The sequence below is a fragment of the Nicotiana tabacum genome, chromosome 18 (assembly GCF_000715075.1).
Source record: "Nicotiana tabacum cultivar K326 chromosome 18, ASM71507v2, whole genome shotgun sequence".
NCBI classification, from domain to species: domain Eukaryota; kingdom Viridiplantae; phylum Streptophyta; class Magnoliopsida; order Solanales; family Solanaceae; genus Nicotiana; species Nicotiana tabacum.
This window is the reverse complement of record NC_134097.1, coordinates 8220098-8237461: the sequence shown is the minus strand read 5'-3', so window position 1 is coordinate 8237461 and position 17364 is coordinate 8220098. Positions and strand designations below refer to the sequence as shown.

General features: G+C 36.1%; 1 protein-coding gene across 1 annotated transcript; it reads left to right on the top strand.

Annotated features, from left to right (window-relative positions):
* Positions 1-9093: 9093 nt before the first annotated feature.
* LOC107814947 (putative small nuclear ribonucleoprotein F) lies at positions 9094-14318 on the top strand. The gene is made up of 5 exons (XM_016640450.2): positions 9094-9233; positions 10095-10182; positions 10301-10338; positions 13011-13075; positions 13921-14318. The coding sequence occupies exons 1-5, from the start codon at positions 9231-9233 to the stop codon at positions 13988-13990; spliced, it is 264 nt and encodes an 87-aa protein (XP_016495936.1). The 5' UTR covers positions 9094-9230; the 3' UTR covers positions 13991-14318.
* Positions 14319-17364: the final 3046 nt, after the last annotated feature.

The following is a 17364-nucleotide window of genomic DNA, read 5'->3' as shown; positions in this document are numbered from 1 at the left end:
TACAGAGCTATTGGAATCATCAAAACTCTATTCCGGGGTCGTTTACACATAAGTTAATATCCGGTCAACTATTTCAACTTAATCTCCCCATATGAAATTCATTCTTCCAAGCTAAGTCCGAAATACCTTAAAACTAAAACCGACAATTCACACAAGTCATAATACCTCGTACAAAGTTATGCAAGACGTCAAATAGTTGAAAGAAGCGTAAATGCTCAAAACGATCGGTCGGGTCGTTACAATCGCCCCCACTTGAACATACGTTCGTCCTCGAACGTGCCAATAGTTGTTCCTAAGCCTTTAAATCACTATTCCATCTTACCACGCACATACCCGGGGGTGATCCCACATCACCCTATTCCATATAGGTCCGACAACACAATACAACTGAAAATCCTTAATTTAACCTTAGCCCAAAAACCTTGGAATTCAATTCCCAACCTTCAGAATTTCTTTTCAACACACGAATCTTACATTTACACACTGTATGAGTCTGAACAAGCTACATCGAGAAATAACTATAATCAAGGATATAATCACCCATCATATTACACAACTCGCCCGCTCGTAGTACCATTCCTGATCACAATAACTACTTCAAACCAACCAAGTACTAGTATAAAACCCCACATTCAATAGAGCCTCATTCCAAAACCTTCGTACACTTCCAAAGATGAAAGAAACAATCAAAAACTCATAATCACTCATCAGATCAAATAGTCATGGAGCTCTCTCGCCCCAATAAGAACCACAATCCTTTCCTAAGCCTACTTTCAATATTATCCTCCCGAATATACCATAATCAAGCCTGATAACACCAATTCTAGGTACAACGACTTTATTTTATTAAACGCAACTATCCCACAAACATGCCACATCGACATAACTTAAGCCACAACTGCGCACTCTGTGTACCCAAATATGGGAGATGTCTCAAGGAAGAGAACCATATTGTAAGTTCCACAACCACAACCACAACCGTAATGTTACAACCAACTCCTCAAATTTCGTGAAGAGAATAACCGTAGGTGCATGTGCACAATTGTAGAGGAAGGAAATTAATGAATCAGATAATTTATCATAGAAATAAAAATCCTACACACGGCACGGACAACACGTGCCAATAATATGAATCACCTGGCATGGTCACAGGCCTCCAATCCCAGCATATCATACAAGAGCAATTAAACAAGTAAACTTGTATATGATAATGAAAAAAGATTCTCATGTTCCTGGACTGGTATAAATAGCACACCATAGTGTAAGCATGTGCAAAGTCTACTATCATATTCCAAATTGGAAAGTTAATGCAGAAATAATAACTACCCCGTTTATTCAGGGAAATTAGCCTCTTGGTAACCTCAGTTGTAGCCCAGATAGTTCTCAACAAAGGTACGATCACGAGAAACGTTATAACTTTACGTTTAACAGTCAACTCTAGGCATATCATAACTTAAGCATTCTTTTGAGTATAAATACCTGCTCTGATGCCCGCACATTGGCTCAAACCTCACACATATACACACTTATAGCGCGTAGCTATCACAAATAATTAACGCAACTAGTGCCAACACTGAGTTAAAATAAGATACTCGCCTCAAACAAGCCTCAACCCAAAACAATATACTTCTGAGAACTCTGAGTCTCCAAATTTATCAAACACATGAATCACCGTAACTAATCCCAACTCCAATACTAAAATGACTAACACATACTTGTTACGATCTTCCCATAAGTAATACTTTCATAATTCTTCCGTGCCATATAGAAATAATTTGAATATCAACAGTCTATCAACCAGGTGAGTACGACAATACCAATGAACATCCGTAAGTCAAAACACAATGCGCCTTTTGATATGCGCACCTTTCTCAGGGATTACCAAGAAGTTATAACATTCATCTAATTATCTGAAATTGACCATTCTGTCCAAAATTCATGATCTTCCTTTCAAGAATGAACTGCCACTTTGTACAAGTAAATCTCAATTCCACACAATACACCGCGTCTACCATGCCATCCTGTGAAGAGTACAAGAACCTCATAATCACTCTGAGTCACAAGCAGAATACATACTCAGTCAATCAGAAATCTTCCACTTGATCTTCTCCCGGAGAAAATCCCAATACATCACATATTCCTCACACCGACAGAAACTATACTCTTCGAACCGTGGTAAAAACCATTAAGAACTCTTCAAAATCCATTTGCACACAACCAAGCTATTAGAACCGAATTCTTCTAACTCCACCAAGCCACACAGGTTGCCAAATCCGAGAGTATTGCCACAAAACACCCGTAAAACCCCACCTCATCTTAAGAACCAAAAGAACCGAGCATACCATTACCATACTGATCCAGCATGTTACCCATTTGTCCTATTTTCTCCGAGTTTCTTCTGGAGTATCCTCAAGTTGCCATTTCTCCTTGTGAGAACACTACTACTTTACCCAAAGCTCGCTACAAGACATCCTAACACAAAACTACACCGCCCTAAGGCCCATAAGCCATTGTATTCTTCTTAAGAACCTTCATAAATACCCCAACCATAACACTCATTCTGAAAATAACTTATGCGAATTTAAAATTGTTCATCTTTCCTTTCTTATACTGAAATGTAGAATCCATAGTCAAATAGAATTACCGCATATCCCGGTACCATCAAATGTAAGTAACTGATTCTAGTAATATGCAAATTCGAAAAAAAAACAATTTTAATTTCCACATATACATTTTGAATCTATTAGAACCCTCTCGATAGTCATTCACTCTGCTCAAATCTAATTTACTTTGTCCCAAACGGGCCGAAAGACATGTACTATTTTAGCTTAATCAACACTCAAATAAGTAACCTTGCCTTATTACCACTTATCAAATTCATACTCCGTGCACACTACATCATTCACAAATAACAATTTACTCATCCCACGATGTTCATATACTCATAAAGCGCAATATAACCCGTATCCAGAAATCTCCTTACTCGAGTCATTCTCGAACTCCACCTTTGCAAGTCATCATTGATTCCTAAGTATACTTCAGACCAAAACAAAACAATTGACACATAACCATGAATTGAATTGTCAATAGTAGGCTCCCCCACTTGGCTCAAAGCCATAGATTAAAATAATTGATAACTCGCAATACCCATATTTTATTACTGCCTTAATACCGCAGTTGGTTCAATGAAAATTTTTCTCAAGGTCAAGACACATCAACTATGAAATACCCCAATCATCCGCTAATCTCGCATTCATTCTCTTAACACTCAAGTCAAATTTCTCAACCAGGTTCAAATTCAAGTCTCAACACATACGCCCCACTGGCAGAAAAGAAAATCTCTATTCACATCATAAGGAACACATCTACATAGATTACTGCACAGGAGATAACCCACCTGCTTAGTCTCAAATTGGTATCTTGTTATACCCTTTCGCAACCACAATTACTATGAAATCACTAAATCTCTCTAAGTCCAAACTCATTAACGAGACACGGGAATTTAATTTGTCCCAAAATTTAACAACGTGAAAGATCTCTCAAAGCATTCACACTCGAGATTGTACGTCACATCAAAACAAAAATAAAGCACCCAATGGCCTTCCTTTACATTTCAAGGAAACACTTCTCGTCACATTCAAATCGTCTTAACACATCCCGCAGTTACATCATACTCATCACAAAGCCATTACACCGCTCATCGAGCCACAAATTTCACTCGTAGGGACATTACCGGACATATGAGTCCAAATATACAGGTTACAACTGAAGCTACCGAGCCTAAGTTGCGGTCTAAACCCGGCCTTAAGTCCTCCAGACTGGCCCATCACCAAAACACAAAACACACATCTTGAACGTCGTTCATAGAATCACAAGCCGGCAATGCACAACTGATACCAAACGCTCATGTACGCATACGAGTGCGTGGAAGGAATTCAAAGAATTATGTTTCAAGTTGAATCAATTCCGCACGATAGAATACAAGAAAGTGAAATTTTCCTAAGGGTTTGGTAGCCTGTCGAAGATAAGTACAGACGTCTCCGTACCGATCCGCAAAACTCTACTAAACCTGCTCATGACTCATGAGACCTATGTCACTTAAAGCTCTGATACCAACTTGTCACGACCCAAAATCTCACCCGTTGTGATGGCGCTTATCTCAATACAAGGCAAGCCGAAAATCTCAATAAACCACAATTTCTCTTAAGTTTGAAAATATAATATTTCGATAAAATCCATAAATCCTACAATTACCGATACAACCACTCCGAAAACTTGGTGTCACTGAGTACGTGAGCATCTAATCTGAATACAAGTTTGGAAAATACGGTCTATAATAATCCGAGACCAAATACATTAAACAAGGAGATAGGGAAGAAGAGACAAGGTCTGCAAAACACGGCAGCTACCTCTGAATCTCCAAAAAAATCAACTGTGCGAGAGAATCAACACCCGCTATGACCGGGAACACCTGGATCTGCACACGAAGTGATGGGTGTAGTATAAGTACAACCAACTCAGTAAGTAACAATAATAAATAAAGAACTGAAGATAGTGACGAGCTACACAACTACAATTCATATTCAGTAGTTCCATCAAAGAATAGACATGCTTTTAAATTTGGTAGTTTAATGTCAAATAAATTTTTATACAGTTCACGTTCATGTAATTCGTATATAAAATCTTTCAGAGATTTCACAACAATAATAGATAGCAACTAGATGCAACAACAAATGAAAATCAGGTACAACCTCTCAGGACAACAACCACTCACTAGGCTCCCAGTCCTCATCACTCGTTGGGCTCCCAGCCCTCATCACTCACACTCAATGGGTACCTGCGCTCACTGGGGGTGTACAGACTCCGGAGGGGCTCCAACAGTCCAAGCGCTATAATCTGCACAGACAACTCATGTGCTGCACGGACAACTCACGTGCCATAATATAAATATCTGGATTCGCGCGACCAACTCACGTGCTGCACGGCCTACTCACGTGCTATAGTATAATATATGGATCCGCACGGCCAACTCACGTACTATAGTATCAATATCTCATAATCAGGCCATCAGCCTCACTCAGTCATAAATCTCTCGAGTCTCTCGGGCTCTCAATAATCATGAAATCAGCCAAAACAACGATGATATGATATATCAACAATAATAACAGAGATTGAGATAAAATGTGCAAGTAAAAATTGAGACTGAGTACATATAGCATTTAACAGGCAATTCAACAAGTACGCGACCTCTGTGGGTCCCAACAGTACTATCACTTAGCCTAAGCATGATTTCTAACATGATTTACAGTCAAATTTTATCAACACGTAGAGAGAATATAGCTAACAACAAATTATTCAACTTTACACTTTCCCGAGATGAACCAAGTCACAATCCTCTCGGTGCACGCCCACACGCCCGTCACCTAGCATGTGCGTCACCTCCAAAATAATCACATGATACCAAAATCTGGGGTTTCATACCCTCAGGACCAGATATATAACTGTTACTTACCTCAAAACGTGTAATTCATTATTCTGCTATGCCCTTGCCATGAGAATTGGTCTTTGAAAGCCTCGTATATAGATACAATTAATTCGATTCAATCAATTCTAATTATTATAATTAATTCCATAAGGAGATACTAATTTTTCAATAAAATTCGAAATTAACTCAAAAATTGCCCTTGGGGCCCACATCTCGGAACCCGATAAAAGTTATAAAATATGAACGCCCATCCAACAACGAGTCCAACCATACAAATTTTACCAAATTCCGACATCAACTCGACCCTCAAATCTTCAATTAAAGTCTTTGAAGATTTCTACCATTTTCAACCCAATCTTTACCTATTTGAACTCAACAATCTTTCCATAAATCTTATTGATATGTATAAAAAATACTACTACACCCAAGAATCTTACTCTTAATCACCCATCTTTACCCAAACTCGAAATTGAAGACTAGGGGTTACAACCTTACCTCTTGGGTGAAGATCTTGTGATATTTCATTGTTGGATTTCAAAGCTTGAACAAGATCTTGATGAACAAAGCACTTGAGCTTCTTCCTCTCTCTAGAACACTCTCCCTTCTCTCTAAAAATGTCATATTTTTGCTCCAAAATGAGTCCCAAAGCCTATTTATCAAAATGTGATCGGGTTATGAAAATAGAAAAATTAACCCTCCGAAAGCAAGTTTGCGGTCGCATAATGGGTATGCGGGCCGCAAAGTTGATCGCAAAATCGGTGCCCAGAACCGGGCTCTTCTGGTCCATTATGCGACCATTTTACGGTCGTAGAAGCAGTTTTGCGATCGCATAATTGGTCGCAAAATTGCAGCTTTCTAGCCTTTGGTAATTTAGTCATAACTTCTTGTAGGAATGTCCAAATGACGAACGGTTTAAAGAGTTAGAAACTATACTCAAAGATATTTCATTTGATAGGTTATACACTATATAATACTTCGTATCATGCGAGTTATGATCATTTGAAATTGGGTCTTGTGCGAACTCACTTGAACTTTAGTCTATTATGAAATTTCCAACTTCTACATTCGATGTCGAAACCTATCGAATCAAGTCCGATTGACCTCAAATTTTGCACACAAATCATAAATGACATAACGAACCTATTTCAATTTTCGGAATCGAATTCCGACCCCGATACCAAAAAGTCAACCCCCGGTCAATCTTTTCAAAAATTCAACTTTCGCCATTTCAAGCCTTATTCTACTACGGACCTCCAAATAATTTTTCGGATACGCTCCTTAGTACATAATCACCATACAGAGCTATTGAAATTATTAAAACTCTATTCCGAGGTCGTTTACATATAAGTCAACATCCGGTCAACTATTTCAACTTAAGCTTCCAACATGAAATTCATTCTTCCAAGCTAACTCTGAAATATCTTAAAACTAAAACCGACAATTCACACAAGTCATAATACCTCGTACGAAGTTATGCAAGACCTCAAATAGTTGAAAGGAGAGTAAATGCTCAAAACGATCGGTCAGATTGTTATATCACCATAAGGAGCTATTGGAATCATCAAAACTCTATTCCGGAGTCATTTGCACAAAAGTCAAAACTCCGGTCAACCCATTTCATTTAAGTTTCCAACATGAAATTTATTCTTCCGAACTAATCCGGAAACACCTGAAACATCAAAACTGACGATTCACACACGTCATAATACATCATATGAAGCTATTCAAGACTTCAAATAGTTGAAAGGAGCGTAAATGTTCAAAACGACAACTTAGGTCGTTACAGGTTTCAAGTAGGCTGTGCTGAGCATTTATATTTATACCCAGTTTTAAGGTCATCATTGAAGTTATGCCCACTTTGCACAAAAATTTGTAAGTCCCACTTGCATATCAGCTTCAGACTTATCGAGTTTGAAGTTGAAGGAGATATTTTTTAGTGTGAAGTATAATGCACTTAAGGTCAATGGAGTATAAAGTGCAAAAATTGCATTTAAGATGCACTTAAAGCCAAATAGGCCTGAAGTAAAAAATTTACAAAGGCCAAATAGGCTTGAAGTGCAACCAATATTTTCATGCACTTATGGTCAAATAGGTCTGAAGTTCAAATTGCCTAGAAACAAAAATTTATTTTCTGAATTTTTACAATACACATGACCTAACACCTAAATCTACTTCAAATGGGCTGAAGTTTGAAATATAACCTCTAAATATGTCAAAGAACAAATCTCAATCATCAATTTGTTAAAATAATAACAAATCTAGCAGGCCCATTTTGCAATTAAGATGAAGAAGAAATCCTAAGCAATAACAAAGAAAGGAGCGTCACTGCAGCTCACAACTCTAAAACACCATAAACCACATTAAAACCTGTTCACAAACACCATGAAAAATCACTGTCACTTTTGTTTTCAAGGAGAAGAAGAAGAATGAGGAAGAGGAAAAGGCCCGGAGTTTTTCGTTCTCTAGTTCTAGTTAAACTTTTTAAAAAATGTATATAAGTTTGGGAGCGATCAAGTAGGGCGCCCCGTAAAATTTTTATGGCCTCGCTGCAATAGTTTCTCTCAGATTCTTGGAGTTAAGCATGGTTCAAATAGGTTTTTTATTTTACAAAAATAAATCAAAAAATTACCGTACCGTGCTGAATAAATTTACATGTGAAAAATATATCTATACATTAAGTTTAAAAATAATAAATTATTAAATTTTTCCTTGGGCGTTGGAATTATGAAAACAGTTACAAGCCACAAGTAATTAAACTCAAAATCCTAATTCCCAAACCTATTATGCTACTCCTATTGAAACTAAATTATTTTCAGCATATTCACTAGTAAGATACAAAGTATTCTAACGATTATGAGTAGCAAACTATAATATGTTGAGTATGTTCCTTTCATATGATTTAGATTTATCTTTTTGAATATTAATCTTCTATAAACTTTATTCTTGAGTCCCAACTTGTTTAATATCTTTTCACTTGTGATATATATATATATATAACTTAATTTCTTTTATGTTGTTGTAGAATATTTAATGGATCTGGATCTATAATTTGGTCATCTTTCATATTTTCTTAATTTATCACTCTTTAAATATTAAAAATATTTAGATAGTTTGGCTAAGTCACATACAAGTACGTGTTTTATTGTATTCTACTTTATAGTGACTTTTATATGACATTAAAAAAAATACCAAAAATTAACCGAACCGTACCGATATCGAAGAGTAACTGACATGATTGAGACAGTTTCGAAAAGTTTAAGTTTGGTTATACATAATAAAATAATCGAAAAATTGGTATGATACAAAATTTATAAAATAACCGGCCGAACCGAACGATTGACACCCCTAGTTAAATCTACCAAATTAAAGGTTATCAATTGTTACCTATTTAATTGCCTAATTTCAGGATTCTAATTTATTATAATTTTGTATATAATTAGCAAATACGTATATAAAAAGTAATTAAGTGAAACTCTATAGTGAGCGTAAATAGGTTTAAAATGTAGGATTTGTTTTTTTTACCAACCACACCGTAATTATTATGCAAGGTCCATCCTGCACTACATCCAAACAATATGGGGCATTCACGCTCCAAAATAAAGAAGAGGGACATTTATGACATTAATCATACTTTATCAAAACCCTAGCTATATAAATAAAGGCAGACTCCGCCGCCACCACTGCTAGGGGTTTTCTCGAGCTTCAGTAGCAGCTTAGCCGTCTCACCAGCAAATCAACCGAAGCCATGGTAAATTCTCTTAATTTTCTATTTAATTACTAACTCACCGAATTAAACTCGTACTATGTTAATTAATATGAAAACTGAAGTTTTTTCTTCTGTAATTACGTTTACTACTTGTTCATGTACTTGCAATGTTATAATTCTTCAGCTAGATTTGTATGCGAGAATTTAGATTTTTGTTCTAATGTTTTAGCAGAAGCAAATGTTTGCTGATCTTAAAATTGTTTGATGAACTGATTTAAAATTGTATAGAATTAAAATTGTTTTTTTGAAGTATACATGTATTAGATAAATAAAAGAGGCTAAATTATAAAAGTGGAACTCCAATATAGTATTTGGTAGCTAGTTCAAGTGGCAAAGGTTGAGAGACTTGTGACTTAGATTGCATGTTCGAGCGCGTATGAACTAAGCCTAGTATTTAAGTGGAGAAGGGTACATGGGCGGGTCCGTTGTCCCGGGTTTTGAAAGTTGTGGTTAGTCCTAAGGGTTGGTTCCAGACATATTTCTCAACAACGACAACATCCCCAATATATTCCTAGAAGTTGGGTCTGGGGAGGGTACCGTAAGCAGACCTTGCCCCTACTTTGTGCAGGTAGAGGCTGTTTCTGATAGAACCTCGGCACAAGTTTCTCGGTAATCAAAAAAATCAGAAGTTTGGTACTGAGAATCTTCTGAAGAACTTCCCGGCATTGTCATCTTTTTCCTTTTTTGGAGTGACTGTACAAAATCTATTATTAGGAGTTTAGGAATAAAGTTTGTGTCTTGGCTATAATCATCATCATGGTCTTATACCATTTACTCATTATTTTTGAATGGAAAAAAAAGTAGAGTAACATACTATATTTGGAAACTTTGGGTATTTTGCAGTCAGTACCAGTTAATCCCAAGCCTTATTTGAACAATTTGACGGGAAAGCCTGTGATGGTAAAGCTTAAATGGGGAATGGAGTACAAAGGTACTTTTCTTGCACTCGCTGATTCCTAACATTATGCTCTTCATTAAGGTTTTTGAGAATGATATGTAGGCGGACGTTGTTTAACTAAGGTCCTTTTCTTTGTCGTTTCTCTTTCAAGGGTATCTGGTCTCCGTGGATTCATACATGAACTTGCAGGTAATGCTTTTAATTTGAGTTTCTGTCCTTTTCCATTTCAAATTGTCTAAAAGAACATTATTTAGTGGATCTATGTGCATCTATATCCTCATGATATCCTTAACTCTTCATTATGAACCATTCATTGCTATCCGTCAAGGCATGAGTTGCTGTCTAGATCATCGTATTCACAATTACTGTATTAAGAATTTCCTTATCAAACAGGTTGAAAAGAATTTATTTGAATATCAAACTTTAGGCGAATTCTTGTTAACTTTTACAATAGTTGGGACATTTCCTTTTTCCTTTTTTCTGTTTGTGGATGGGCCGATGGGGGGTGGGGAGGGACTGTATTCAGTAAATGCCGAGTTGTGTTCACGAAAAAAGTAGCATTTTGGTTTTTGCAATAATATAGATTCATCGGATGCAATGCAGCAAAATGATGAACTCATGTACTCACACTCTCAGAGTACTCAATCTCACAGGACTGTATATGGCCAATCTAGCCCAGGGAAGATCCATCCCAAATATATATATAAAATAACTGACATTCAGTCACTCAGTATTGTACATGGCCAATCCAGTCTAGAGAACTCCATCTCAAATATAAATAAATAAGGCAACTTCATGCCCAGGGAACTCCATCCCAGAAGTGAATATATATGGCAACTCTATGCTCAGGGAACTCCATCCCAAATATAATATCAACTGCGCTCACTATGGGGGATGCAGAGTCCGGAGGGACTCAATTATCCTAAGCGCTGCAATAAGCCAGATTCATGCATAAATAAATAAAAAAAAATATTGCGGCGTGCAGTCCGATCCCATAATAATAAAATATATAAAGCCAATATGGCCTGCTGTGGCATGCAGTCCAATCCCATAATTATCCTCACAATTAGGCCCTTGGTCTCACTCAGTCACCAATCTCTCTAGTCTCTCGGACTCACAATGTCACGAAACTGGCCCAAAATGATGATACGATGAATCAATAAATAGCAACAGAGACTGAGAGATGAGTGGATCTCAATAATACCGGCATATAACCTCATCATGATTTTAACATGATTCTCAGCTCAATTTCTCTAACACATGAAAGTACATGAAAAATGCCAAGATTATTTGACTACACAATTTCACGGAATCAATTACGTCACAATTTCTACGGTGCATGCCCACCGCCCATCACCTAGCATGTGCGTCACTTCCAAACAAATTAGTCTGCTATCACAATTCAAATCGGCAAATTAACGCAGAGTAACTTTCCAGTTCATTCAGGGAATTAGCCTCTTTGTAACCTCGAGTATGACTAAGATAGTTCTCAACAAAGGTATAAATATGAGAACGTTATAACTTTACGCTTAACAGTCAACTCTAGGCATATCATAGCCTAAGCATTCTTCCGAGTATGAATACTTAACCCGATGCCCGCACATGGGCTCAAACCTCACATATATTCACACTCATAGCGTGTAGCTATCACAAATAATTAACGCAACTAGTACATCCACTGAGTTTAAATAAAATACTCACCTCAAACAGGTCGAAACCCTGAAACAATATGCTTCTCAGAACTTCCAGTCTTCAAATTCATAGGACACATGAATCATCATAACTGATCTCAACTCTAGCATTTGAATGACTAACACATCCTTCATGCACGATCATCCCACTAGGAATACTTCCATAATTCTTCCGTTCCACATAGAAATAATTTGAATATCAGCAGTCTATCAACCAGGTGAGTACCGCAATACCAACGAAACATTTGTAAGTCAAAACACAATGCACCCTCTGAAATGTGCACCCTTCTCAGAAATTACCGAGCATCTATAATCTTCAGAGTGGGTGGCTCGGTTGTGGTACTTTTGGGCTGCTTAAGAGGGAATTCAGCAGCTTATGGGCTTTAGGGCGGTGTGGTTTATTTCTAGGATCTTGTGGGGTGTGTTTTGGTTGAGGATCATGGAATTATGGCGAGGAAGAGTGTCAACTTGGGGGTAATTCGGAAGGAACTCGGAGAAATATGATAACTTGGTAGTAGGTTGGATCAGCATTATAATGGATATGATCGATTCATTGGGTATCTATGAAGTGGTGAGTCTCTACAGGTGTTTTGTGGCAATAATCTTGGGTTTGGTGACCTGCGTGGCTTGGTTGAGTTGGAGATATTCAGTTCTGATTGCTTGGTTATGTGCAAATGAGTTTCGAAGTTTTGCATTTGAATTTACGAGCTTATAGTGCCTTCCCCGTATATTAGGAAATTACTTTTATGACCCATCGACTTTGAAGCAATGCAAAGACTTTTCTCAAAGGTCCTGTGTGACATTTAAGTGGAGTAGGAGATGAATAGCTAATTTATTTGTCTGCAGCACATAAAAGTAAAACATATTCTTAGCTGTGTCTTTGAAGGCTAATTGGGATAAGCATAGCTTAATCTATCCCTGACTATGTAAAAAACATAAAAAGCATAAAAAACATGACTCTGGGAGGAGAACTTGTTTTACAAATGAGTTTATAACTAAAACCAGAAAATTAACGAGCACAAAACAACAAAATTTACAGAAAAAGCATTCTATCTTCATTGTCCGAAGAAGTTGTCGCAAGCTCCTGGTAACCTGCTTGTTCTAGTGATGTGTGCATATGTGCGTGTTTTTGTCGTGTGATGTTCTGAAATCATGTTATTCTTTTTGCAGCTTGCAAACGCAGAAGAATACATTGATGGACAATGCACTGGTTCTCTCGGAGAGATCCTGATTAGGTACCTTCGTGGCTTCGTCTTTTGATCTTGATATGTGGACCGAATTTGAAATTCATGCCAACAGCTGAGCATAATAATCATACTGTCATGGTTATATATTAAAAAAATAATAATAATCATAACTGCTAAAATGCTGCCTCGTATTTTCAAAGATAGTCTCTTATTGTTAACTAATTCAATGCTTACCTGCGGACTTGATTTACATGTTCCATCTTCCTCACAGTACGATTCTCCAACTGGATCAGTTACATCTTTTCCTTTTAGTGAAAGGCTGGAATATTAAGACCATAACAAATTGCCTCACTGTTTTCATTTTCTTTTAGATTTCCAATTCTTGTAAAAAGAGTACCTTAAATTTTTATTGATTATTGATTGGTTTATAAGTTCACGACTCAGAAATATCTGAATGATAGTTGTCCGAAACATCAGTCTATGATAGTGATCTGTTTAGCTCTTCTTATAAATTCACTTATTAATTTGTTCACCATTCACTTTTGGCTCATGGCAAATCACCAATTCACTTTTGGCTCATTGCGAATCACCAATTCTTATAGTTGTGTAACTTTATTTGTAAATCATTTGCGAGAAGGGGAGCCTTGGCGCAATTGGTAAAGTTGCTGCCATGTGACCAGGAGGTCACGGGTTCGAGCCGTGGAAATAGCCTCTTGCAAAAATGCAGGGTAAGGCTGCGTACAATAGACCCTTGTGGTCCAGCCCTTTCCTGGACCCCGCACATAGCGGGAGCTTAGTGCACTGGGCTGCTCTTTTTTTTTGCGAGTGAAATGCCTGCACCTTAACGAAAATGCGACTTCTCTTACTTAACCTTGTTGCTTTTACGTTTGCAGATGTAATAATGTCCTCTATCTTCGTGGTGTACCTGAGGATGAAGAATTGGAAGATGCTGATCGCGACTAGAAACTATGTTGTTTTCGTAGTGTCATCGTTCTTCAAGTGCAATCCGATTTCTGGTTCATTGGCCGTGATGGAACAACGTATCCGTCTCCTTGTATGTATTATCAATTATGTGATAAACTTTCCTAGATTGCTATCTAATGTATGCTGATAGATAGCTGAGGAAGAGGTTGGTGACCTTAATGATTTACTGGAGCAAAATGAAACCAGATATATGACTTGAAAGCCATATGATCTTCAGATTATTTTTGTATATTGGTTTATGTTTAGCAAGAATAGAACAAATTGATCGGGAGACATGGCATTATTCACTTTCTTCAATTTTCATTAATCACCAAAATGTATTTACAAGTCAAACTTCTCAATAACGGTCACATTTGTTCTGATATTTTTTGGATGCTATAGCGAAGTGCTGCTATAGAGGACATATATCATAACATAACATAAAAGTCCGTTTCGAGAAAAAAATTTGGCTTTTATAGTGAATGATTGTTATATATGAATCTTGTTATAAAGAGATTTGACTGTATGTATAAAGCACAACTCGGCCAACACAACCTACTGTAATCAGAAATAAAAGAATACTACTATTTACTTTGCTAGTCTCAGTTCTTCTCTCTTCCTTCTTAATTTGGCTCCTATCCAAATAGTAACTTCGAGAAATGGAAAAAATAGGAAATGAATGGTCTCTCTCTTGACATTTTCTTATGGAAAAAATAGGAAATGAGTGGTTTCTTTCTCTTTACATTTTCTTCTCAAGCAATAAAAGGTGCCAGTTAAGGGAAAAAAAATCAAAATGACAAAATCAGACCAATTAAGCAAAACCTAAATAAGGTATTTGGAACAATTGGATTGAGCAATTTATTACTATATAGAAACGAATCAAAATCACAAAATCAGGAAATATTATAACCTTGATTAATTTGCTTGATATATGAGATATTCAATTTCAGCTATAATCTCACCTAATTAAGGTCAATATCATCCTTTCCAATTATATATATATATATATATATATATATATATATATATATATATATATATATATATATATATATATATATATATATATATATATATTGCCTAAAGAAATTCAATTTACCTTTTCAGAAGCTCAATCTCTTATCTGACTCTGTAATCTTCTCCATTACATTTTAAAATCTCCTATATACAATTATATCATTTGAGATACAATTACCTAATCAAATAGACTCATCTCTCAAACTATAAATTCCACTCTTTACGATCACAATTCATTCATCAAATTGTCTATGCCCCTAACGACTAAGAGCACTTTCTTTTCGACTCTTATTTCCTTCTCCTTTTGCATTTTTCTATTATTCGGCTATTCTTTCGCTGAAACTAAAGTTGAAAGCACAGGTACCGAGAAACCCTATGTGACAAAAAGCATAATTGTTCATTTGCCGCGACGTACTTTTCCATTCTCGCCACCACCACCAAAACCAAATAGTGATGGCAATATTTCCCCCCCAATTCCTGGTGATGATGTGCCAAAATTTCCACTTCCACCATTTCCTGGTTTTAAATTTCCTCCAATATTTCCTCCATTCCCTGGAACTCCTCCTAATGATGGTGCCAAAGGTGATGATAGTAATAAGAAGAATTGAGTTATATTAGAATTGGTTGTAATTATTGAGATTAATAAGAAGGAAGTTTAATGTTTAGCTTTAACTTTTGTTGGTGCGATTAGTTCTTCAAATTAATACGTTGAACTATATTTCCTCTGCCGGGAGAATTGATTTTGTAGTCCTTTACCAATTTATTAATAGTTTTATGCCTTTTTTTTTTTTTTTTTTTTTACAAGAAATCTTCATTTTTACATATAAGAGATATGAAAAATAACATAGTAACACATACGGTATCTGAAAGGTTATGTTCTTCTATTCAAATTGTAAATAGCCGCAAGAGATCATTTCCTCTATCGCTAAAGTGGTCTACACTTTTTTTTTTTTTTTTTTTTTTTTAAATTTCAGTTTCATAATGCACTTTATGTATTTCATTTCAATTTTTCGCAACAGATACACTACAGGAAATGAGACTTGTCGACACAGAAAACGGAAAATTTGCCACAAAAAAAGACAAAAATTCTCATCCCCCCTCCCCAGGTGTTAGTGGCCATGGATTTCTAGGCATTTGGTTTCATATATCAAATGCCTAAAAACATATATTAAGGGTTGTGATGTAGTGGTAAGTACTCCTTAATCAGAGGTCTTGGATCCAGATTTATAGGGTCCTAATGCGGGTACTGAACACCAGGTGGGAAACAAAAAATATACAGAACAACTCCTTTAGAATTTACAATTTTTGAGCGTGTTGGCTTGGTACGATTCTACTTTTCATATCTCTCGTCATCTCCTAACTCCTATGGTTCACCAGCCACCGATTAATTATGACACCGCTAACAAAAATCTTGCGACGACATTGAGAGAAATTTCTTTTCATAAATTGGTAATTCGTACATCATTTATAGGCGTTAGCTATAACCTTTTAGTTAGTGAATACAATACTTTTTGCTATTATTATGTAACTTTTAGATATGAATTTACTTTCAAAAAAAAAAAGGATCGATGTTGGTTATCAACTAAGGACCAACCACTTTGGACGTCTCACCACTAAGTTAAATAAATCACTTTGTTCTCGAAAAAAACCCCAAATCCATGGTGATGCTTTTCATATCATAATCAAACAACGTGATTAATAAAATCTATTAAGTTAATAGAAGTAGGGAATAAATCGGGCAAAAGAATTTGATACAAACCAAACCGGTCAAAAAAGCTAGTATTCATATAAATGGACTATACAAGTTAATACCAGCTAGCAGAAATTAAATAGTTTATTAAGTTGATTACAAAACAATTCCTCATTTAAAAAAAGTTAATTGTAATCAAGAGATCTTTTGCTTCTAATTGATCAGACGAGGACCCCTCTTATTTATTTTCTTTTTCATATAAGATTTTGAATAGATATAGGGAAATCTTGTTCACTCTTTATCTACTTCAAATTGCATGCATTTTAAGAATTCTCTTTGTATGCAAACTTCAGTATTTATGATTGACATAAATCAATATTCATATCTTCGATAAAGTTAATAACTCTCCTAATACTTATGAATATCTCTTCCTTTACAACCCTATAAAACCCCCCACTATAGCTACCTTCATAATTCATCTTAGAGTACCAACCCTAAATTTCTTAGTGATTAACCATGGCTAAGAAAAGTCTCACTTTTCTCATTTGCATTTTCCTACTTCTCAATTTATGTTTTGCAATTGAGAACGTAGAAACTATGCAAAAATCGGATTCATCGTCACAAGATAAAGAATTAGATTGGTTTCATCCGTGGTTCCATCCACATC

Excerpts from the sequence above, each read along its gene's own strand:
- LOC107814947 (XM_016640450.2), top strand. Across the intron at positions 10,339-13,010 it reads ATTCATACATGAACTTGCAG|CTTGCAAACGCAGAAGAATA; the intron begins GTAATGCTTTTA and ends TTCTTTTTGCAG. Across the intron at positions 13,076-13,920 it reads CTCGGAGAGATCCTGATTAG|ATGTAATAATGTCCTCTATC; the intron begins GTACCTTCGTGG and ends TTACGTTTGCAG.